We start from the raw sequence: 26487 nt of genomic DNA on the forward strand, positions 1-26487 counted from the left end.
TATATCTAATTTTAATATTTGCGAATAAATGTCTAGAAATTAAAACATTTTTACCCACGTTGAAATAATCTTATCTTAGTACTTTGTATATTGCTTCACAAGTTTCTGGAATAATAACACCCAACGCCTGAGGTGATATCATTGTTGTAAACTTCAGGTTTTCGTAACTCCTTCCAGTTGCAAGAAACCTCAGACTTGCTGTCAATCTTTCGTGTGGCGATTGGCTTTTCTCATTACAGTATCTTGCTTTTTAATAAATGGCGTAACCATCGATAGAAGCTTCAAGTGAGTTTATTTGTTCATACGCAGGTAGTTATGCTAGTCTTTGGGTGCAAATTTCAATTCATTCATAAATTGATGTGTGAATAATGTTCACTTTGTATTAACCAGTCTTTACACCATATAGTTCGGTGCTTTTTAGATCTTTTCATTTTTCTTGTAGCAATTATTAAGCCAACTATCGCCAAAGCGTCATCAGTGGATGCCATGGTCGCCATTGTTTTAAACTGCCCAATGACTTTCTCAAAAATGATATCGTCCAAGTATACTTGCGCTGTATGTGCTGCATATGTGTTTGTGCAAGTCTAAGCTTGCGCAAGTATATCGTTACGTGCATGGCTGGCATTAAGGTTATGTTTTGTTTATTTGATTATAAAAAATATAATGGAACCTTCTAGTAGTAGTGAACTTCCCGATAATAGTGCTGTGTCGGGTTATTCGCAAAAGAGTCAGAATAAATGATTGCAGAAAATTGCGTGGAAAGTAAAACGAAATTCAGGGACTGCTTATCTTTCAAGAAATACCAAAAGGGAAGTTGTTGCCCGCGAGATTGGAGCTCCGTGTAACTGTGGATGTTTTGAAAAAAAAACGAAGAGTCGGTAACCAATATTTTCGAATCCTATTGGCAAATGGCAAACTATGATCTACAGAATGCTTACTTATCAAAGTTATTATCCTCCAATGATGTAAAAAGGTCCTACGTAAGGGGACGTCCAAGCCGTACCTTGAGACGCATTTAATATAATGTGACTGTTAATCAGGTTGCCCTCACAGTTTGTCGTACTGCTTTTTGTAACATTCATGGAATCTCGGAAAAGCGGGTTCGAACCGTACTTGACAAAACCAACAGGACTGGAACTGTTACAATAGATCAAAGGGGGAAGAAAGAACCAGCGAAGAAAATTGGAAATGACGATTTTTTTAAAGTAAAGGAACACATCATGTCTGCCACAAGTCGTTATAGTCGTGCTAAAAGTCCTCATCGAAAATATTTAACCGTTGGTCTTAACATTAAAAAGCTCTATTCTCTGTACAATGAATGGTTTACCGTGGGTACATCCCGGTAAATAAGCACTATTATCGCGATACATTTAATAGGCAGTTTAATATGGGTTTTGAGCTCCCAAAATGTGACACATGTAATTATTGCGATTAGGTAGATATAAAACTAAAAAATAGTCAAGTAAATGATTCGGAAAATGCTACTTAAATGAACAGTCTTCAACAAGAGAAGAAGGTACACCTAGCTCGTGTAAAAACTGCTCAGTTTCTTCTTAAGAATTTTAAGAGTAATGCAGATGACTCAATTCTCGTAATTGCTTTTGATCTGCAGCAAGCCTTGCTAACTCTAAAACTGACTACTGCGATTCAGTTTTACAAAAGAAAGCTATTTTTGTCCTGTGAGTAACCAGAAATTGTAAAAACATTAGATTTTTCTCAAAATTGGCTTTTGCCGAGTTCGCCCTTACTATATGTAAGACCTCATATGTCGAATAATTATTGTATTATTTACTCGCAAAAGATGCTTCACATTTGAGATCCTTCAGATTTGAAAGAGCAGCTTCAATATCTGTTCACCTGGATCTAAAAAATTAAACAATATTTCCTAGTCAAGCAAAGCAGCAAATCCTATAGGAGGCCTATAGGAGATATGTATTTTACTCGAGCTTCCTGTGTCAAAATACGCGCAAAACATTATTTCTGAAGCGACGATGGTTTATTTCAGATATTTCTTTTAACTTTGTTTAGCACTAAATGTTTTAATGGAATGTAGATAGAAGTACACCGTTATATGATTCCGTCAGCTATAGTCGTCACATTGTTATACTGATTTTGCCAGTATATACATTAAAAGATATATACTAAAGTGCGTTATATTTGTTATCATTCTTTTGTACAGGGTGGGGCATAGGAACCAAGTGTTTTTAGGTTGGATAGTACGCGGCCATTGGAAAAGGGAGGGGCGTACACCATTTCCAATCCGTTTCTTAACTCAAAGTGTTTCCGTCATTTCACTAGTGTTGTAAAAATCCAGAAGAATTCAATATCCGAACGATATTGATTCGGATGAATTGAAAATTCGGTTTTTTCATCCGGATTAATTCATCTGCTCGATGTCTCGCCCGTTCGGCAAATTATGCCATGTTTCGGCCTTCGGGCTCGATGCTCGACCGTCCGATAAACGTTTTTTATAGTTTTTTTTCGAATATAAGGTATGCATTATGCAACTCATTAGACATTTCGTTTTTACGGATTTCTATACGATGCTAAAATAGCTAATTATGTATGTAATAAATCAAGTATATTTTAAACGATGCAAAATATCAATACAAAAATGGTTTGTTTACAAAAAAAACTTCTGAAGGTACCCTTAAGCAATTTGGGCGTTCTCGTATTGTCGGAACGTGGAACTTCGTGAGCCTCGTGCAAGCTTTTATTTCATTGTCGGTCGAACGGACGACGGGCGGCGTGTATCCGAACGATTTAGATATCCGGATTGATTCGGAATAATTTGATATTCGGATTGAACGGACGATTATTCCGGACTCTTCGCATCACTACATTTCACTTTCAGTCGCAACCATCAAGCCGTGGACGTTAGAACAACGCGTATTCGCTTACGATTGTTTTGTTAGCAGTGGCGAGTCGGTGACTGCAGTTCAACGTGAATTTCGTCGAAGATTCAATATTCATCGAAATGACTCTGTCCCCGCTCGAGACACGATCTCACGTTGGGTTCATAATCTTCGAACGGGGGCTCGATAATGAAAAATAAGCCAGCGTACTGTGCGTACTCAAAATAACGTTGAAACGGTTAGACAAGCGGTGCTGCCGAGCCCACGCCGCTCTGCTCGTCGTCATTCAGCAGCACTTCAAATCAGCAATCGGACTGTAAGACGGATTTTACATGGCGAATTACATTTTCATCCGTACAAAATAGCAGTTGTGCATTATCCACAACGCTTAGCTTTTGCTCAACAAATGCTTCAACTTTATGAACAAATTGAAAACCTTTCCTTAGTTATGAGTGATGAAGCCCATTTCCACCTTAATGGCGCCGTCAACAGACAAAATTGTCGTTATTGGGCTGGCGAAAATCCGCGTGAAATGCATGAAAAACCACTCCACAGTCCTAAGGTAACAGTTTGGTGCGCGGTGACAAAATTTGGCATCATTGGACCATATTTTTTTTGAAGAAAATGGGGTTACCGTTACTGTACCATCCGATCGTTACATTCATATGGTTTACAACTTTTTCATTCCTGACTTACAATGAAAAGGTGTGGATATCCAAGATTTGTGGTTTCAGCAAGATGGGGCCACGGCACACACCGCCAGAGCATCTATGTCTGTTCTTCGCCACCTGTTTCCTAACCATCTCATTTCCCGGTTTGGCGACATTTTATGGCCTCCCCGGTCCCCTGACTTATCCATGTGCGATTTTTTCTTGTTAGAATACCTTAAGTCGCGTGTTTACGAAACCAAGCCACGTACATGGTAGATGTACACAGATGAATTAAAGAAAGCAATTCGTCGCGCACTCAGCCTTATCAATAGAGATCTATTGGAAAGAGTGGAGGCGAATTTCTAGAACGACTTCAACAGTGCGTCAATGAAAACGGTCATCACATGCCAGATATTATTTTCCGTTCATGAATGTCTTAAAATGCTTTGTTATTACCTATAGTGTGCTACCAATACATTTTTTTTAGAGTAAAAACTTACAATTTTATTATTATTTTAAAAACACTTGCTTACTATGCCCCACCCTGTACTTGAATAAGATAAATTATGTATTATTAACCACAATGAAAACATGCTTTTGACTAAGAATCATACAATACAGTTTCCATATAATTTTTTTCCATATAATGAACTTTACGTTCTTTTTTAAATATATATGCCACCTTCTTAAAGAAACATGCCGCCCTTTTATGATTTATTTCCGGGATTTGATCAGAATCGACCACGTTCAAATCATTTCCAATTTTCATTAAATGTTATCGAGCAACATATGGTACATATGAGAAAATAGCTATAAAAAGTTGTAGGGGTGAACCATTTTTGAGAGGCTTTTAATTACAAGAATACTTGATTAAGCAAATATCTCTACTAAATTAATTTCGGCATGCATTAATATCACATTAAAAAGTTTTATTCTTCGCAAAATAATGTAAAATAAAATTTTTTAGTAACAAATAGTTGCCCTGTAAGGAACAGTTTTTTCAGTCTCGATAAATTCAAAATTAATTGGATTAGTAGTAAATGCAGTACCATAGGGTGGATTTACTCGCAACAGTGACCCAACTTGCAACACAATTTACAGAACAAATAATACCCAACAAAATAGGTAACTAGTTATTAATTTGTCACAACAGTATACATTTTACATGATTCAGATTCCGACAATAGGATAAGTATGATGACAAGCACATGATTACAAGTTGGTGGAATTTACTCTTGAAATGACGAGACGTGAAGTTGTGCTGGATTAGTATAGAGGTCAAGTTCAGGAAGTTTTACGTGACAGCTGATATACATAGCAAATGACTAAGAGTTACTGTAGGTAAGAAAATGCTCAAAAGCAGCTTTAAATATTCGAAAATTAATTAATATTGCATGTAATTGTTAAAAAAGTTATTTTTACCAAAATTAAAACGAAAAATAAATACATTGTCCGAATAATTAAAATTTTCCAGTTTGTTGCTGCTGTTAGACAAAAGAATTTCTATTTCCGTATTTTTTAATAAAAAATATACGAATATTTTTTTATTTAAAAACCTACCCCTATCAATCAAATAAATGGTTTAAAAAGAAATCAGTTGCAAGTTCGACGTGTTTAAGTGTTGCAAATATACCCATTCTACGTATCCTTTTCAGTCTTAGAACTATAATGCTCCTTCCTATTAGGTATTCAAATTAGAGAATTAATTTGATAAATTGTTAATTTTAAATGATCTTCTGTTAATTAGTTACTAATTAATTATTAACTGTTAATATTGCTTTACATTGAAAGAAGAAATATAATAATGAACTTAGTATGAAACATTAATTAAAATAACACAACTAATATCCTTGAACATGATTTTGTTAAGACTACGCTTTTCCACGAGTCGATGTTCGGTCAAGAATCAGCTCATTTGTAATAAAATTAATTGTGTTATATATTTTAGAGAACTAGGTATTTTATAGCATGCACGTTTTATCATAAGCCCTAAAATAATTAAACGCATTTGAAAGTTGAATATATTTATTTTAGTTTTTATGATATTCGTTCCTACACGTGACATGATACGAAACGATTAAATTCAGTTTCAGTAATATGTTTTTGTTTTTAAATTTCATTTTTGTGGTGGAGAAGCACAATCTTAATGTGGATTCTGTGAATTTCGTTGTAAGCCACTTAGTATAATTTATGAAGTAAAATATTGCATAAAAATCTATTGACTTCTTTGTATACTGAACAGGGTTCGGCAGGGAGGTGAGGTGATTTTGAAAAGGCTGTTATGCAATTATTTTTCAACTTTATTTTAAATAAAATTTATTATTTTAGTATATTACTCACACATTGCCATTTTAAATTAAAATAAAACATTCAGCTTCGAAGCATTACATCGTTTAGATGGCGTCCATTTTTCTCTAGGCATTCTTGCAGGCGTAATTGTCTATAGACCTTTCAAGCACGGCACGTCGAACTCTAAATTTCTGGCACTATGGTTTCGGAAAGGATTTCCAGAGTACGTGTTTTTTTTGCATAAAATTGAGCTTTAAGATTATTGAGCTTCATAAAAAGTAGTCACAAAGCAAAAGATCCGATGAACGAGGGGGCCACTCAATATCTCCACGCAATGGCATCGCCTTAAGAATGTCAAAGTAAAATGTTGCCTTAAGAAAGCCATTATAACTCTTAATGTATAGCAGGTGGCTCCATCAAGGCAAGAAAAATCGCGCAATATGATCAGATAGCAATTTGTATTAACAGATAAGGTTCGTCCATTATCTCGAAAAAAATATGCCTCAACAATGCTGTTCTTTGGGCTTTTCCGGTGTTCAATATCGAAAATTCTGTTTGTTTACCGTCCCCGATAAGTGAAAGTGTACCTCATCACTCATGATCAAAATATATATCCTCTTTCAGTAATTCCAACATTCTTTTTGCGAATACTTAACTGTCTTGAGTAGATATGATCCATTGTAAGAGCAAATGGATCATATTTACTTGGAATTGGGGGACAGTGGCGGTCTATTCTAAAACACCAAACTTCCTTGCCAGAACCTGTATATAGCTAAGGACTATAAAACTATTAAGTTTTTTTTAAATAGAATATAGTATATTTTTTAATTATTGAAATCTTCATAAAAAAAATACGTGCTATATTAAATGCATGAGTTTTTCACTAATCTCTACAATTATATTAGATATGGGCTTTTTTAGGTCTGTTATAAGCAGTTTGTTTTTTTTCTCCTTTTCTTTTGTAACGAATAGTATCTTCTTCATAGTAGGTGCAGCAAGTCTTCAAACAATTTAGATACTTTTCCTGCTCCTTGAACTCGTCTACTATGTTTTTTTCTTTAAAATTTTACAGAGTTGTGATTTTCCCATTTTTTTTAGCTTATCTAGATATTTTCATAACTTGCCTGGTTGTCTAATATAACGTATCTAATAAATTGGAAACTGCTCTCCGGTCGTTCTTCCTTGTGTCTTTATGAATTCTAAATATTTATGTTTAAAACGAGGTTGTAACTTTTTCTTCCTGAAAACCCAGAATTTCTCACAAATTGATAATTTTTTTCCTTTGTTTAAAACTCAATCCATGTTCTTCCAGCACAGGTAAGAGTATTCATAAATAATCATAGATCAATTTATTTCATTTTGATATTTTTTGATTCAATCCAAAAAAAATGTAAGGCAAATAATTTATTTCCGATATGATCTTTATTAATGTATAAAGAAAGCTTTTTGATTTTAAAGATTGAACATTTTTTCTTGAAAAGTACCAACAAACTTAAGGGGTGATAGGAAACATAAAAACAAACATTTTTGTTCATTAAACATATGTTCAGAAAGGAGCCGTTTGGACCGTAAAACAAAACTCTTTGGTACTTATTATTTTGCGCGTTGCTTAAATCACTGTTTACTTATTTATAATTTTGCTCTATTGACATAGATTGAATTAGATTTTATAATAATTATTCAAAATTTTAACCATTGGTTTCAATACAAAGATAGTCCTTTCGGCCCAGAGTCTCGAATCTATAATACCAAAGCTCCCATGATATTTTTTAAAAAAGGATCGATTTTCAAAACTTATGCATCAACGTATAGGAAATTAAAGGCACTTTTCCATGAGATTCACCCGCATTTCCATTTCCAAAAAATTGCGGAGCAGTACAGCTACTGAGCACTCATTCTTAGGGTTTTTCCCATCCTGTAATGCCTTGCAGTACGTTTTCAATAGACTAAACTCTATAAATTTTTTTTTAGAATACATCAAAGGAAGTAAATTAGCGACATTGAAGTGAATGACACATTTTAATGTTTGACGCCAATGGATGGAACGGAAGCCCAAGGCTCATTTACCAAACGAAATTCACATAATCCATCTATCACTAGTCTTACTAACCGACAATTCATAATTTTCATCGGGTTAAAATGCATCATTTTAAGCTCAAAGACTTCCAAAGCCTCCTGCGCGTCGTCATTCTCCCCGATCAAATACGTGATTAGAAACGGCTATTGCGCATGCACCAGCGCGGCCCGTTTTGAGCGGAGTCAGCGTCGACCATTCGTTTGTGATAGGATCATAAGCCTCAACGTTTTTGAGATACATATTTCCATCGTACCCACCGACGCAATAAAGTTTGTCTCCAAATAGGGTGCAAGCTATAGCATCGCGCTTACTTGAAAGTGTACTCACCGTCGTCCAAGTATCTGTGGTCGGGTCATACCGTTCAACGCAGTCAAATCTGCAATTTAGGGATAAAAAATTAAAAACAGATTTTCCCAGCCGAAATGAATTTAAGTGTGTACCAGACATTTATACTTCCAATAATGAAACGGCCAGACCCGTCAATTTCATTAAATTTTTTTTACAGACAAATTTGTATACAGAGTTTTCAGGAAATATTACCTGATATATTTACTATTTTCTATTTCCTTTATAGATTTGGTTACACTATATTTAACCTTTTTTATTTTCGTACGAAAATAGATGCGCAGAGCTCAACTTTTTGGTTGGCATCCGTCTATCGTGGTAATTCCTAATAATTTTACACATTTACTCTTAACTTGGGATTATGCGAAGGAAAAATCAATGAGCAGTCTTATCACAGTTCAACCTAAGTGACTTTGAAGTGAACCAGCTCTTAGCCATTTCTAAGGTCTGATCAGTATCAGTATCTCTTCTTTCATTTTTCCGATTTTTTTTCTTTCTAAGATGCGAAAACTAATCAATCACGAGTGTGAACTTGTCGAAGTTCCGGCAAGAATATGGCTAATGAGTGTATCAGTTGTACACTGTGTTTGATTAATAAATAAAAAAAAAACATAGGCAAATGCAACATATTTTACTACATAACATATTGTACCGTTTTTATTTGAATAGTGTCGTTGCTTTGATAATGTCTTAAGCCTGTCTCAAGTAGTGTGTTTTATTTATTAAGATTGGCTGCCGACTACGACGCCTTAATTGCCACTATTCGTAAAGTACGTCCAATGTTCGGCCGAAATAATTTATCTACTGTGAAAATAATCAAAAAAATCGAATATGAGCTCGTAGAGGTTCTTCAAAACAAAACATCACGACAATTCGCTTTAGTGAGATCTCTGGCCAGATAGGCTAGAGATCTTACTAAAGATATCAGGCGCATGACTACAAAATCCAACTTATTCAACAACTTCAGCCAGCAGACCATGAACAGCGAAGAGAATTCATCAATCCTTGAGAAATCTGGTGATTTTGCAAACAAAATCCTTTTCAGTGATAAGGATTTTCACCTCGATGGCTTCGTAAATAGACAAAACTGTCGCATTTGGAGCTTAGACAATCCACGAATGATTCATCAGAAAGCAATGCATTCACAACTGCATGGTGTGCATTATTGTTTGAAGAATTAATTGGGCCGTTTTTCTTCCAAAACGAAGAAGGTAATGAAGTAAGGGTGAATGGCGAACGTTAAACAGGGTGATTCATTAAGACTGGGCAGTCTCTGAACTGGAGATACTACACACCAAAATATGGCGATTGAGCTTAACATGTTTTATACAAATGTTGAAGGTTTACGAGATACAGGGTATTTAAAGTTGGAATTTTAATTTAAAATTTCTTAATTATTTTGTGATTTTAAGCAGTATCGTCTTGAAAATTGGCAACTTTATGTGTTTTTACATGAAAAGTACGAATTTTGTGGTGAATTTAGCATTATTTATACAGGGCGTTAGTTACACCCTGTTACTTAGGTAAATTACAATATATCTTTTTTGCCTAATCAGTTATGGCTAAAACGACTAGAAAATCTAAAAGGCAGTTCAATTTTGAATAAAAAAGGTACTCTTGTTTATTTCATGTAACTCTATCTACTAGTTTTTAAGTTTGCATTTTAAACATTCAGCGTAAAAAATCTTAAGCCACCGTTATTACATTGGCTTAATAGGAATTTATTCTTTTAAAATACTACTATGCTGGGCAACAACAGTAAAGGCAACAAATAACAATCAGTACTGATATTAAAAGAAAACTTCAAAGTAAATGCTCAAAATGCCCGCCTTCCACTTCAATACACTTTGTAAGGCGTCTCCTTAAAGATCTTTGAATATTAAATAACGTTTGTCGATTATTCTTGATATTAGCAGCTTCTTGAATTTTCTGTCGTAATTCTTCGATGGAATTAATTGTATCTTTGTAAATCATGGCCTTCATGTGTGACCATATTGAGAAGTCTAGAGGGTTAAAGTCTTAAGGACTTCTCGGTGACCAAACAAATTCACTGCCACCCCTAATCCACCGGTGAGGAAAATGTTCATTCAGGTCTTGGATAAACCACATGTTCCGCCTTATGGCTAGTGGTACATCTTCTAGTAGTGGATTTAACTGTTGTTCAAGGAAGTTTAAATAGAGGGGCCTGTTCAGATTAGGAGGAAGTTCAAAGGGACCAATAAAAAAACCAGATATCACACCTCACCAAATATTTACCTTGAATTCATGCTGAAAATGTCATTCCTTTAGAGCATGTGGATTTTCGGAATGCCACAAATGATGAGTTTTTCCAATTAAAAACACGTCGTCTAGTAAACGTCGCCTGATCGGTAAAAAAAGGTCATTAAGAAATTCCTGGTTTTCGGCTTGTTTATCTACTGTAGGCGAACTGGTAAATCTTGAGGTAGCAAATTTTGGACAGGAGTATAGTGATATGGATGCAGATTCTCTTTCTTTAAAATTCTCCAGATAGACGATTGGCTTATTCCTGTTGCCGTACTAAACAAACGAGTACTGAGATCTGGATTTTCCGAAATACGAGCTAAGACCTCTTCTTCACCATCGACGTTGATATTTTTTGGAGCACCATTTAAGGTTTTAGGACGAAAACACTATGTTTCGCCTAGGCGGGTATAAATAATATACAGTAGTGGCCATAATTATAGCAACAAGTACATTTTTCCTTCAAATTATATGATGTGGTAGATTAGAAAAAAAACTGGTATATATTATGATGTATTTTTTACAAAGCTTTTTATTTATGTTTATTTTTTTGTTACTTTATAAAAGAAATAAAAAATGGGAATTTTTTTTTAGGAAACGGGTTGGACAAAATTATAGCAACACATTTTAGAAAAATCAATTTATTTATTCTCCAAAGTCAAAATAAGATTACAATACAATAATATTCTTCAGTATTTAGTATAGTACCCTTTAGCCCTTATAACAGCAATGCATCTTTTTGGCATGGATAAAATAAGTTTGTTTATAACATCATGATCGATTGACAACCAAGTATCCTGAAGAGCGTCGAAAAGTTCTCCAGCATTTTTGAAATTCCTGGTTCTACACCTGTTATCCACAATTTCCCAAAGATTTTCTATTGGATTTAAATCCGGAGATTGGGAGGGCCACTTCATAACATTAATTTTTTCATCATGGAGAAACTCTTTTATTAGCCTTGAAGAATGTTTTGGATCATTGTCATGTTGAAATTGATATAACAGCGGCATATTTTCTTCAGAATAGGATAACATAACATTCTTTAATATATCCTTGTACATAAATCGATCCATAATTCCTTCTATTCTGTGAAGAGGTCCCATACCATACCCCGAAAAACAGCCCCACACTAAAACTGAACCACCACCATGCTTAACTGTAGGAGAAGTGTACCGAGGATTAAATCTTTTGCCTACAGGACGTCGAACGTATGCAGCACCATCACTTTTAAATAAATTGAATTTTGATTCATCGCTAAAAATAACTCTGCGCCACTGATCAATAGTCCAGCCCTGGTGTTCTCGAGCAAATTCAAGTCGGGCCTTCACGTTCTTCTTGGAAAGAAGAGGCTTTTTTGCTGGTCTGCGTCCAAACAACTTATTTTCAAATAGACGCCGCCTTATGGATCGTTCACTAAGATCGGAACACCCACTGCCATACAAAAGCCCTTTAATTTTTGAAGAGGACAAAAATGGGTTTTGCCTGGAAATCCGAACAATCATTTTGTCACTTTTTTTTGAAAATTTTCCGGGGACGTCCCGAATTTTTTTTGGGTACTACCAGCCCTGTGTTATTGTATCTTTTCACTATACGTGATACAACTGATCTGTGAAGAGCAAAATTTTTTGCAATGGATGACTGTTTGATGCCTGACTTATACTGATTAATTATAAGTTGCCTCACTTCAACAGACACGGTTTTACCACGACTCATACTGTTATTTAAATAAGTTAATAACTACCAAGAAATCACAATATAAATTGTTTCAATATTGCACTTCAACAGATTGAAAGAGCACTAAATTTCAAATGTTGCTATAATTATGACCAGGTGAAATATTTGCAATTACAAATATTTATTGTCAGCAAAAAACAGGTAGGCTTTTTTTTATTTGAATGAGAAATTTTTTTTAAATATTAAGAGGCCATCTAAACCAGTGGCGTACTTTTACGATTAAAACATACATATAATAGTTATTATTAAATATTAGTAAAATTCAGATTTGTTGCTATAATTTTGGCCACTACTGTATATAATACCTCTGAACAGTTTGTGATTGGGTTGTCTTCGATTTGGGTATAATTCTAAAAACCTTCTGGCTGCACCAAGTCCACTATAATTTGACTGAGCAAAAACGCAAAAATAATTTTTATTGGTCCGATCTCGCTGCATTAGGTCTATAGACAAAAACATCAGGATTGTCTATGTCATTTTAAAATCTGAAAAGTCTTCCCTCCAGAATGAAAGATTTTATAACTTTGTAAGGTAGCGGCGTTTATTTTTTTATCCTGTGACTCATGTTCAGCCAAATATTCAGGACAAAACGGCAGAAATTTTAAATTAAGAATTAAAATTCAAAAACATTTAAATTCTCAAAAGTCACCAAACGATAAGAGATCCGCTTTTGGTATGCACTTAAGAGAATCGGGTCATCTATTTAATACAGAAACTAACTTTGGGTTTAGGTAAACCATTAGGTAACCATCCAAGCATTGCAAATCGAAATTAGAATCTGCACCCATGAAACTCCACCATTTGTATACAATAAGGTTACTGAAAAATTCGTCAAAAGGGAAGCAAGGCCGTGGCGGCCATAATTTTCAAATTCATTATATTTTCTAAATCAATACATATTTCAATACTTTGTTACGATGTTTTATTGAAAACTGAAATATTGTGCTCTTATGGAAATACTCTTTAGTTCATTAATTAGACACAATTAATTTAAACTGATTTACGTCTCTCTATAATATGAATGAAAAACTTATTTAAAAGTCTAATTCGTTGATATTTTTGGAATTTGTTTTAGACATTATTTACAAATGGCTGGAATGAATGTTAGCTGATAATTAATATGACGTAATTTATAATTATAGTTTAAAAAAAAAATTATATTACCTGGAAGCTGTGGGATTATTTGCAGGAGCATCTTGACCACCTATAACATATAAATATCCATCAGCCGTGGCTACGCCTACACATCCTTTACGCCTGGCAAGTGGAGCAGCTAAGGTCCACTTGTTCGTGTATGGATCATAACATTCAACAGTGCGCAAACAACTGGCACCGTCTCGACCACCAACAGCGTATAAGCGTCCCTTAAGTACTGCTACGCCGGCAGAACAACGTTGATTTTGCATTGGCGCTACGTATTGCCAACTTCTGGTCGCCGGATCCCATCTGAAATATCCAATAGCCTAAAAATATTCAATGAACTACTCTATATTGTTATATACCTATTGCACTATATAGGTATTGCGCATTTGGTTTAGGAATTTTGGCAAAATGTGAGGAGTAAATTATGTAATATTGTCGGGTTTTTTTCTATTGAGGTGTCTTTAAAAAAAGGCGGGCACGCACAGGACAGGGAACTTCTTCGAGCATAAGATATTTTATTCTTATTATTACTGTTAATACTGTAAAAAACAATATTTATAAAATCTCTTAGTACAAGTTAAATTCCATTAAACTCATTTCGACTCATCACTAAATACAAATGTTTTCTTTTATAAGCTGTTTCAAGAAATTTCATTTGAAACGAGCTTTGTTACGAGCAAAAACCTTCTGCAATGCGTCGTCTAATATGATATTTTAATACTTCTGTTTTTCCAGACCGCTTTTACACATATAAAAGCGCCATCTGTTAACTGTTAATAGCGCTCGCGAATAGAACAATTATGTTTGAATTGTATCCTTCAAAAAATAAAAATATATATCACTTTTATTAGAGATAATATAATTACGGTATATTACTGTTTCTTAGAAAATTAAATAAATTATTAATGACTTGCATGTAAATGCAAATGCAATTTAAAAAAAAGTATAAATGTAAAACAAAATTAATCAAAAAAAGGTCATTATTAGTCAAAATTAGTTCTTTACTTTATCCAAAATCTTTACTATTCTGAAGGGGCATAAAAAATTACAATAAGGACCTATAATATCAATAAAATTTGTTGCGCAAGAAAATATTCGCTCGAAGAATCCTAAATTAATGTTTCCTTATATAATAATCATTGCAGGTATGATCGATCAGCCCTTAAAGACTTACAATATTTGATGAAATTTGGTAGTTTTTAACAATTCAAACAACTTGCATTCCGGTGTAATTTTTCTATGACCTGTGTTTTCTTATTATCTACACTCAAACTTGGCTTTTATCTTTCGTTAAAGTACTAAAAATACTTATAGATTAACGGTCAAAACTAATGTGTAATATATTGATTTTTTTTAGCATTTTAATTTATAACAATGGGAAGAATCGAAGTTTTAAATCGAAGTGATAAATGAAATCCAAGTTATATTTTTTAACTAACAAGATGTACCAATTTAAAATGGTGCAGCTTCATTGTGCTATTCAACATAGAATGAATTAAAATACTACCATTGTCTCAACATTTGTGACCAACTATAAAACATAACGATAATGTATTCAAACATATAGATATGATTGCAAATTTACATTTCATAGAGAACTGAGAATATAACTATATATTTACTTTAGAGTAAATTGTTTATTTAAATAAATATAACTAATACAGGACTTATCCTTCTATTAGTCATATTTATATATCCTGAACTATGTTGAAGATTATTATTAATTAAGTATATTATTTTATAAATATTTACTAGGATCACACGAACAATCACAACTTGACCTGGAAACCTAGATACATGGGTCATAATTATTATTTCTTGTCTATGAAAGGTAATTTCGTTATTATAATTTATCAATTGTTTTTGTTTTCGGCCAAGCAGCGGTTTAATATAACACATGTATCGCATGGTATGCGATATTTTTCTGTAACGTAAAGTGTGTCAGAGAAATGTAATAAAATTAAACTTTTTGTACAGGGTATTATATATTTTTTTAAATTTCTTTTAGTTTATTCAAATATCTAAAATATTTTTATTATTTAATTTCAAAGATCTTTTTTATATTGCTTTTCACCTTAGAAAAAATAACAAGGAATCGAATATTAAAAGTATATTTTCCTTCGGTATAGGTACGCTACGTCCAGTTGAAAACATTACTCTACCTTCTAATTAGAGACCTGTTATTAAAACAAAGCGCTCGAAATACATATCAAGTAAAAGCTACACTGCTGTTTACACTACAACTATCCGCAACTTCTCATTAACTTAAAAGTCCGTGCATTAATTCTCTCTTTAAAAAAAAACGAAGCTTGATCTAAAAGTCTAAGTAACATAATTAAGAAATATAAATTTTCTACGTGGTCCGTAAGATTAAATTTATCTTACTAATAGTTATCTAACATTTACCTCTCTACTGTATTTAGATAACTCCACCCATCATGACCACCAACAGCATACAAGGTACCTCCCAAAACCGCTACACCAAGGCCATGTCTGTGAGTATTCATGGGTGATAACTGGGTCCATGAACCACTTTCCAAATCAAGACATTCCATTGTGTTTAGAGTTTTTAAACCATCTCTTCCTGTAATAATAGCAGTAAAAACTTGTTATGTACAATAACAAAAACATTATGTTTATAAAATTTGCATTATTGTCACACGGATATGTTTTCAATAATCTGTCATAAATAATAATTAGTCTTATGTTTATACATTACAAAACTATTTTATTAATACATAATAAATGTATGTACCTCCAACAACAAGTAGTTTATCATACATTAATGCTATTCCAAACTGTAATCTTCTTCCACTCATATGGTTGGCTACTGTCCATGTATCAGATCTAGGATCATAACTTTCTATAGTTGTTGCACCTTTATTATTATCCATTCCTCCTATAAATAAATGACTAAATAATATATAACTTTGCAAGGATGTATTTTTAGGTCAAAATTCGCATTACAAATTAGGAGACTCTTCACAAAAAATAGTTGTTCCTTAATCATGCATTATATTTATTTTAGAATAAAAAACAAAATATTTTCAAGTCATATGAATTAAATTATGACCTTAAATGGGTTCTCTTCAAAAAATAATACATTAATATTGGCCTGAAAATATGTTGTTTTTCTTACTATGTCCATAATACAATGTAATGTTGAAACTATCGCAAATTTACTAAAAAAAAAATCATGTTAGGTAAGAATGAGAGAATAATTTTTTTACACACAATATATATTCTTGAGCAATATATAACACAAAAGTTTTTTCAGAATCTATTTTAAAGAAATGTCATATTTATTTGAATAAGTCATTCAAATAGAACCCATCATATTACAATTATGACTCACCAACTATCATCAGTCTTCCAATAGTAGCTTTTCTGGGCCTAGTTCTTGAACAGGACATCTGAAGTCTCCTCTCAGGAAGTAAGTGCCACTTCATTGCCTCCATTATTAGCTTCTGACAGATAGAATCGCCGCTAACGGCAGGTTCTACTTGATCTGATAAAAAGGCTGGGCTTAGAAATGGAAGCTTAACTAGTGCTAGTAATCGACCTATATGTTTTTTTCTGAAAAGAAAATTCATTTTTGAATGTTTCGAAAGAAATCGAATGCTTTACATACAAGTTATGACTGTAGCATAATAATAATAATAATAAGCTTTATTTCTAACAGGTAACATATACCCAGTTACAGGAAAATCAATTAAATATATAAATGTACAAGTACGAATGCATGAACTGTATTAGATTCATGCAACTAAACTATAAAAGAATTGCTATATAATAAAAAAAGTAGTGAGTTTGAGAAAATAAATAATAAAAAATCAACACTAAATTAGGATAAGAATCAAGAATTAATTTAAATCAAAAGAGCAGAACAAAAATGAGTAAATAAATGTATTCCAACTAAAAACTAAATAATCTAGCCTCCCCCACCGACCATACGCAGGTGACTCAAAATAAGTGCCAAATTGTCATGGTGAATGTCACAAGAATCAGCAATACCGTTAAAGTTTTGATACATAAAGTGAATAGGTACAGAATGGTACAGAATGTTGGACCTGGTTGTGTCCAAGTTAAAAGCTGGACACTGTCTAGATCCTGGGCGTGGTATATGAAAGCAAATCCTTTGCAAAAGGGATGGGCAGTCAATTTTATGGTTAAGTAAATTAAACAAGAATTTCACCGAATGCATTTCTCTCCTCTTCGCAAGTGACCGTTCAGTATATCTAGAGAGCAGCAGGTTATGGTCAAAACCCCTTGGAGGATAGACTCCATCATCCTTAAATGCCAAACATTTAAGGAATCGCCGTTGGACTGATTCTAATAGGTAAATGTGCTGGTTGTAAATGGGAGACCAAATGAGGGAGCTGTAGTCCAGCCTGGATCTAACAAATGCATAGAATAAAAGACCAAAATTCACTCGAATCGAGGTTATTTTGTTCTCAATACTATGGATGTACATTTTGTAGGCTTGTGCAGTTAGAGCTTTAATTGTCTTGCGCGGAGACCTAAATATCTCTAGATGACGATTTGACTTGGAAATCTTAAAATCACGAAATGCTCTTTCCTTTTTATATATATTACGAATTATGTCCCCCGAAAACCAGGGAGGGAAACGTCTTTTACGTTTTACCTTGAAGGGTACCGCTCTAGCGAAAGTGTTGTTCAGTATATCATAAAGAACATCACATGCAGAGTTGACGTCTTGCTGCACCATGACAGGCGACCAATCAGTATCTAGCAGCAGCTGATACAAAAGCGTGTTTTAACATGTTTTTATAATGTCCTCTGTTTAGAATAACATTATGTATAACTGCGAAACATTTTTTAATTATCTCAATTGAACATCAACCAGAAATAAAATATCAAAAAAAGAGCAGGTCATCTCATTTGATGAGATAGAGACCTTAAGTTTAAGTTTTTCTATTTCATGATTAAGTCAATTTTTATGATTTAAGTTAAAATTAAGTCAAATTTTTAAGATTTAAATTGTATCAAGCATTTTTGTAATATTTGTATCTGTTTTTTTATTGAATGCTCGGTTACGTAAACAGCTTTGTGCAATCAGTTTAATAAAGGTCTTTAAAATTATAAATAAATTTTTAGAATTTGGAATGTAATTCATCAATTTACGTTGCAAGAGAGTGTTATAATTATTACATTATCGTAATAATTTCGTGAACAGTGGAAGATAGGTATCGAAAATTATACATATAAAAAGTTCAGAATTTTCCGGAATAGAAATTGACAAAAATCAAAAAGAAATCGACGTATCCAAAGTTTTTTTTAAAATATATCTCTTTTATTGAAATTATCCGTTACTAAATCACCACACTGTATACAGCAATGCCTGCTTTTACATATTTTTCTTGAAGCTAAATATTCTGCAATGAATAAATAGAACATGTGTCATGAGCGAAATACAAGTGCAAATACAAGTGCGTCAATATTTACTCGACGTAAATAAATATTTCTGTTAAATATTTTTAGAAAAATACTTTTCGATTGCAAGTTGAGCGATTATCGCTCAAAAAACCTTAAATTTTCCTTAATGGCAAAATCCAAATCAACAAATGAAACCATTTCATTTGTTACTGACACAATCGAGAAGCTGGAAATTTAAATTAAAAAAATTATGTTGTTTATAAACTTAAAGTAAGCTTATTATTTTGGTGGTATACACCCCAACTCTAATCAGATCGTTTAGGCAGAACATGCCCTGATCACAACCCTGTTCTGTTCGGCGACTACATACAATATTTAAAAATATTTACAATATGTTTTCCATATAGGTAAATAGAGGTGATAATGTGAGTGTTCAGTGTCCTCCAAATTTGGTAGCCAATATAAATAATTTTTTTATGTATCATAGTTTGGCTAAAGTAAATACAGTCCAAACAATAATAATAATAATATCTTTTTCGATCTCTGTTTTTCTTATCACAAAAACTTTAAAGTTAGTAGTATGTAGCTATAGATCTTTAACGCATTTCTGTGATGTTGTTCCGTGCAAAAGTTGTTAAAGTGCAAACCTATCTTATTATGTTGAATATTATGATTTGAAGAACTAATAAATATTTAGACAGTACTAATGCTAATGCTCCTGTAAATCGATTTTATGATATAAAATATGGTGCTGTCTCTGTTTCTAATCCTTTTGCTTTCTAATCCGAAGCTTGCAGATGTTCATTAACAATGCCACTTTTTAACCTATATAATTTATGTCTGAGACTTGATGTTTTATTACTCCTATTTTTAAAACATTGACTGGTGGAGTGTATCAATTTATAAAGGAATCTGTTATACTAAAACTTCTGGATGCACTTATTGCATTTTTAAGTCATGGAAATGTAAGGGTGTTGTAATTGTTGATGAACAGCCTGGCTTTTAATCTAGACTTATTCTACACTTATAATCTTCCAATTCATCAGTGCTAAATTGTTTAGAATTACTATATAGTATTAATTAATATACTCATAAATTAAATTCTTATGTGAGCTCCAATTTACTTGAACCATTGTGAGTTCTTAGTAAGTATCTACCTAGTTAGTAAGTTTTTAAAATTGAATTTATATTTTGTAAAATGGATTATCTCTGTTGAATAAATTTAAAAAAAAATTAAATTATGAGTATATAAAAGACTATAAAATTTGAGTTACCTTTTGGTTGGTTCATGTTGTATCCAACTCATAAGAGCATTAAAAATTTGTTCTTCACAGCTGACATTGAGATCGTCACTATTGAGCAAATTGGACATCTGCTCAACATTTAGTTGTAGAAATTCTTGGTTCAATATAACCTAGAAAATAAAAGTATTATATTATATTTTAGTAGCATTTACCAAATCACTTATTTTATGACAAAGAAAAATAAATTTGTTGATTAATATCATATATGAAATATACTTTAGAAATTCTTTGTAGGTCAATCAAAAAAAGAAATTACCTGCATAAAATGCTGACTGGTATAAGAATTAGCTTCACTTAATAAACTGGTACATGACTGATGTTCAGCAAAAATTGCTATGCCCAAGCAGTTGCTAGGATGTAGCTGATGAGCCAAGAATCTGGAACATGCTTCTACAACCTCATGAAGAAGCATAAGGCATGCTGTTGCTAGAAGTGTTTCAACATTGTCTTCTCTAAATAAAATATGCATATAAATTATTTTTTAATTTACAAGACACTTAATATAAACCTATTATTAACCAAATTTACTGTCATAAATTAATTCTGTAATAATAACATGCTAACAAAGTTGTGGCTTAAACATACCTAATTTCAATAGCACCAGTATAACAATAATTAACTACAGCTTGCAATACATCTCCATTAATATCAACCAGCGTTATTTCTCTTTGTTCATTATTGCTAAGGCTTCCAGTGAACATGGTGGCAAAATATTCACTGGCAGCTGATAGAACTAGCCTAAAAGGAAAAATTTATCACATAACTGTAAGACAGAAAAAAAAGTTTAATTAAAATATATAAATGTAAGAAAAGAAATCTTATTGTCAGAGAACGAAACAAGGTGACTTTGACCAAATCAGGTAATATAGCTTTATCGTATGTATCCACACAAGTATTCTCTTCTGTAATTGGTACATAATTATCAGATATCTTGCCTTGATTTAACAATAAGTAATAGTTTGGCTTTATGTCAAAGTATTGATTTTGTTATTCTTTCATTTAAAGATGGTAGCTTAAATAAAAAATATACTCTGTTTACACTGACTTTTCAAAAGGTTTTAACCATATAAATCATCACACTGAGTTAAAAAAATTAAAGACGAGTTTCTCAAAGATCCTACCTGGAACCGCCTTTATTTAATATCTACATAATCAATATTGGTACTTGCTTTTTACACAATGAGTATCTTTAATTCGCAGATAATCTTCAATGTCAAGATCCAACTGGATCTGCTGCTAGGTGTATCAATTACAATATACACTTAAATATTAAAAAATGTCACTCCATGATTTTAAGTCATGCTGCAAATCATAAAAATTATGTCTATTCTATTAATGAAAGTCCTCTTAAGGTTGTTGGGCATAGAGAGATGAAGCTGGGAATTACTTTTGATTCCAAACTCAGTTTTTCTTGTCATATTATGGCTACTGGTGCCTTTTATAGTATTTTGTGATATTTGACATTGTCAGAATTTTTTCACATCCTCTTTATATCCTTCCCATAAGACTAACAAAAATAATTGCTTTTTATTTTAATTGACTAGGGTAAGTAAACTTCAAAACCAGTATTCAGCTCAGGTTGGACTGTTTTACTGATAAAAATAAATAGACTTTTTAGAAACATTAAATAAATTCTAGAATGCTTAGACTGTTAAGAAATAGTGTGCTATGGACTTTGGTGTAGCTTGGATTTTTTAAATGCTAAATTACATTCATATTAAATTATATTGCTATACCAGCTATTGGATGTGATAATACTTGATATAATTATATTGTTTTGTTCCTACCAGTGTAGGTTAGGTTAATATAATTTATTAAAATTTTTTACTTTAATTTGAATAAATTATTGGTTTACTCAAAGAACAAGTACATTGCAATATCTACCACCTACCTGTGAGCTGAGATTCTCTGTCCATTTTGTCCTGCAATAAGTACAACATCACATAATTTTCCAGCTTGCAAATATTTTTTCATGCATAATAAACTATGTTCGGCATGACCTACACAGTTAAAGTGTTCATCTTGGGATGTAGTTGAACCAGAAGAAAATAATGATAATCTAGAATTAAATATTCCTTAATTGTGTTATTATATATCTAATTATTATTTTAGTGTTAAATGAATTATTGATAAACCCACTCTTTTAATTATAGAGCTACATTTGAAAAAGTATCTAAATGTATTCGAAGATTAGAACTAAATCACACCTAAATTTAGTCAACCTTAATCTTGAAATGGTAAAAATGAATTGATTTTATTGATTAGTTAATTGACTAAATGGATACAATATTTTACAAAATTATTTTTACATAATAAAAAAGAGATTTACGAAAAAAGCAGAAAAATTTTAACTGATAATTTAAAACATACAGACTAATTAAAAGGCTCATATTTCTAACAGTGAGAAGATATAAGATAGAATAGATTAAAATATATAAGCAAATATAAAGTACTTAGCTTAAAAATGAATACATAATCTGGATTTTACTTTTATAATAAAAAAACCATGCATGGCATAGTATGGTATTCAAATGACTATATTTGTATTTGTATTTGTATTTGTTTCCTAGAAGAAACTTCTTCTAGAAAATATATTTATTTCACAATATATCAGTTATTACAATAGAATGATATTATTTAATTATTTCAAAAATTAAACTATAGCTATATCTAATACAAGTCTTAGTACTCAACACCTAGATGTAAAAACATCTGTATGTGCGTAGTAAAGTTTTCTAATAATTTATTACATTTATTTGTAATATTATTCTACACCGTGAAAACCAAAACAAAAACAATTCTACTATAACAATTTGCATATACAATCAAAAGATTAATAATGTTAACATCATAGATCTCTTAAATCTACCCAAATAGACATAAAATCACAATAACTAGTTCAAAATCCTTACAAATTGATGGTGATTTTCAAAGATTACATTCTTTGTTAGTAATTTAAATCTTTTCATTCTAGAACATATTTTTACCTCTCTTGGTAATAAGTTATAAAGTTTTGGGCCAAAGTAGTTTATATACCTCAGATTAAGATTATTTAAACTTGTCGGAATTTTTATGTGTTCGTGATATCTAGCTCTTGTTTCATAGGAATGATCTATCAAAATCTTTAAGTTAGGTTGAGTGTGTATATAGGAACATGTTGTAAGTATATATAACGATCTAATATCTAGAATATCTTTATTAAAAAGCAAATTAGAAGGATATAAACGGTTTTTCTTAAGAATTATTTTTAAAATGTACCTCTGTATTATATTTAACTTATATAAGCTGTTATTATAAAGTCCTCCCCACACCAGTATTCCGTATTTTAAAATTGACTCTACAAATGCTTTATAAATGATAGTGAGTGTTTTTTTATTCAAAAATTCTCTTAGCAAGTAAAATTTATGAACAAGTTTTCGGATTTTGTTGGAGACATAATCAATATGTGTTTTCCACTTTAAATTTTTGTCGATTATAATACCGAGATATTTTGTAGATGAGGTCTCCTTAATGCAATCATCATTAAATAAAATCGAGGTATACTCAGGTCTATTTACATTAGTTAAAGAAAAGGCTATGTAATTAGTTTTTGTTAAATTCAAAGTTAGTTTAGAAGTTTCTAGCCAGTTTTTTATTTCTACCAATATGTTCATGGATTTGTCCCTTATGCTTTCCCAAGAATCTCCCGAAACAACAATTGCCGTGTCATCAGCATAAGATACTGTTAACCCATCAATCTGTAATTTTAAAAGGGAGTTTAAATATGTTATAAATAATATCGGGCCTAAGACCGTTCTTTGAGGAATGCCAATTTTTATTTTTCGTTTTTCACTCAACACATTATTTAGCCTTACCATCTGATACCGCTCCGACAGATAACTAGAGAAGAGCTGAAGGGCTCTTCCCCTTATTCCATATCTTTCAAGTACATTGAGAAGATCCCTATGAGGGACGGTATCAAATGCTTTGGCAAGATCCAAAAATACCGCTAAACACCTTTTATTTGAGTTTAAATTATTTACAACCTCAGTTATTAACCTATGCATCGCATCTTCTGTACTACATGCCTCAACAAATCCAAATTGGTTTGTGGATAAAACATTGTTTAGTTTAAAAAAGTTTGTTATTCTATGTTTTATGCATTTTTCACAAATTTTTGAAAAGTTACTAATGAGGCTGACAGGTCGATAATTATTTATTAAGGTTTTGGTACCTTTTTTGTGAATGGGAGTTACAATTGTAATTTTAAATTGTGATGCAGCAGATCCTATTTAGGTAATTAATGTTTTTTATAAATTTTAACGCGTCTTAGGGCCGTAGTGGCGTAGTGACGCATTTCCGGACATGGGTTCCTATACTCAAATGGATTCTTCTGTTGCACTGAACAAACCCCAAAAGTTTGATCCCTAGTTCTGAAACACCCTGTATGCATATCCATAACTAATGTTATAATAAGCAAAATGTTACAATATACATATAAGAAATCAAACGAGTTAACAAATAAACCCTTTTCTTCATTTTTCATTAAAACCTCATTTACTCCTTTTGATGCAGTTGAAAGGTCACTATTCAGAATTTACCTTTTAATTAACCCTATCAGGAAAAACCATGAATTAATAAATCTAATGGAAATATGATTCTTTGTTACACCTATTTATCAACATGTAATCTAATATCATACTGTATATTTCAATTAAGAGGCTACAAGTGATAATTATTTTTACCAGGTCCCATTCAATAAGCAATTATATAAAGTGATGAACAAATTAAATATAGTATGTAGTATATTTCTGAGTGTGATATATTCATAATTTTAAGAGTATATTTTTCATACCATTTAAAATTATGCAGATGCGACTTATGTAGATTCTTTTGAGTTACATCGATCAAAAGGCTTGTCAGTCTCACAGTCAATGACCAATCTAACAATACTTGCCTGTGATACAAACTTTCAATGGTTGTTAACCATTAGCACATTTTTTGGTATTAATGTGAAAGAACTTGTTTATAAAAGTACAAATATCCTTATATATGATCCCTTTTGCCTTTTTGATGTTCATTAATAATATATTTACACTCATTTACAGTTGTTATTGAATTAGTTACCTGACTGTGAAAATTAATTATTTTTTCTCAGATTTTTCTTTAACTAACTTAAAATGAGAAAAAGATTGAGAAAAGAACACTATGATTTTAAACTTAACTAATAAACCCTGTGACTTCAAAATTAATACAAGAGCCAACTTTTATAAAGAGAGATACTTCATTAACTTCTATTAAATACTCTGAATATCATACTCAAGGTACTTATTATAAATCAAATATTTAAAGATTATCATGTGTCATTATTAGACACCCAAATTCTAATACTGAGCATATGTTATACAAATCCAGGTACAATGTCTTATTAGCAACCACTATAAAAATTACTTTTAATTATATTTTAATATAGCTTAGTTGTTAACTTATTTTTTTACATTTTTTACATAACACCCAGTATCTTGGAATAAATGCCTTTTGAGAATCATACTTCACAGAACTTCACTTCATATTTTGAGGAACTTCCTCCAGGCTTTTATCAAAATCTGACACCACCTACTTATACCTAGGACTGATAGGCACTACACCTTAAATCAATATTTTTAGAATATTTTTTATGTGAAAAATTAACTACCTACTTAACATGAATTATTGAAAATGAATATGAAAAAAATTATCACTAAAACTATCAATAGGGAGAAAAGAAAAACTTTCAGATAGGCTTTGATATTATAAGTACTTAAAAAATGTATGGTATTGCAATGAAGTAATAATTTAATTATTCCTGAATATGTATCAGGGAATATGTACTTACCTACTAAAATCCCTTGGTAAATTAGGATCACTTCCTGCCATGCTGCTGTTTCCAGATGTACCAGAATCTTTGGATGGACTTCCAATACTTCCAGACAAAGACATGGTAACAAAGAAAATATGAATGCACAAAGGTTTTTATTATTCAAGGTTTTTAAAGTAATTTGTCTTTGAAATTCATTTGTTGTATGGACCCAGCATGTATTCAAAAAGGAACTTTGGGAATTGTGCAGAAAATTACTGTCAACATATTAAAGGCAGATAATAATTTTAGCAGGTAATTAGGAAAAACAGATTTCCACTCCTGACGAAAAATTGTAGTAAAATACCAACTGACTACCAAACCAATAGATAATGCAAAGACTTTTCCTAATAAATGCAATACAGCCAGAAACCTATAAAACAAGAAAAACAAAAACATTAATGTCAGTTGTGGAAATGTCATGTCAAGAGCCCCAAAAACAGGAAACGATGCAGGCAGCATTATATACCACAGTGTTGCCAAATGCTCAAGAAGATTAGATGCAGGAGAGTCCATATATCGAGACATTTGAACCACAGAATAACCCCGAATAGAA

General features: G+C 31.9%; 1 protein-coding gene across 2 annotated transcripts; it reads right to left on the reverse strand.

The window, feature by feature from the left end:
* Positions 1–5815: 5815 nt before the first annotated feature.
* On the reverse strand, positions 5816–26361 carry LOC126750656 (kelch-like protein 5). 2 transcript variants are annotated; one of them, XM_050460325.1, is made up of 10 exons: positions 25911–26359; positions 21948–22115; positions 20642–20794; positions 20313–20508; positions 20027–20166; positions 16711–16931; positions 16111–16254; positions 15762–15939; positions 13377–13658; positions 5816–8247 (listed from the first exon to the last, which is right to left on the reverse strand). In XM_050460325.1, exons 1-10 carry the CDS (start codon positions 26012–26014, stop codon positions 7980–7982), a joined length of 1854 nt encoding a protein of 617 aa, XP_050316282.1. In that variant the 5' UTR covers positions 26015–26359; the 3' UTR covers positions 5816–7979. The 2 variants fall into 2 exon arrangements, with proteins under 2 accessions (XP_050316282.1, XP_050316283.1); XM_050460326.1 differs by lacking the exon at positions 5816–8247 and having other exon boundaries at positions 13474–13675; positions 25911–26361.
* Between the last annotated feature and the right edge of the window lie 126 nt (positions 26362–26487).

This window comes from Anthonomus grandis, chromosome 2 (genome assembly GCF_022605725.1).
Source record: "Anthonomus grandis grandis chromosome 2, icAntGran1.3, whole genome shotgun sequence".
Taxonomy (NCBI): domain Eukaryota; kingdom Metazoa; phylum Arthropoda; class Insecta; order Coleoptera; family Curculionidae; genus Anthonomus; species Anthonomus grandis.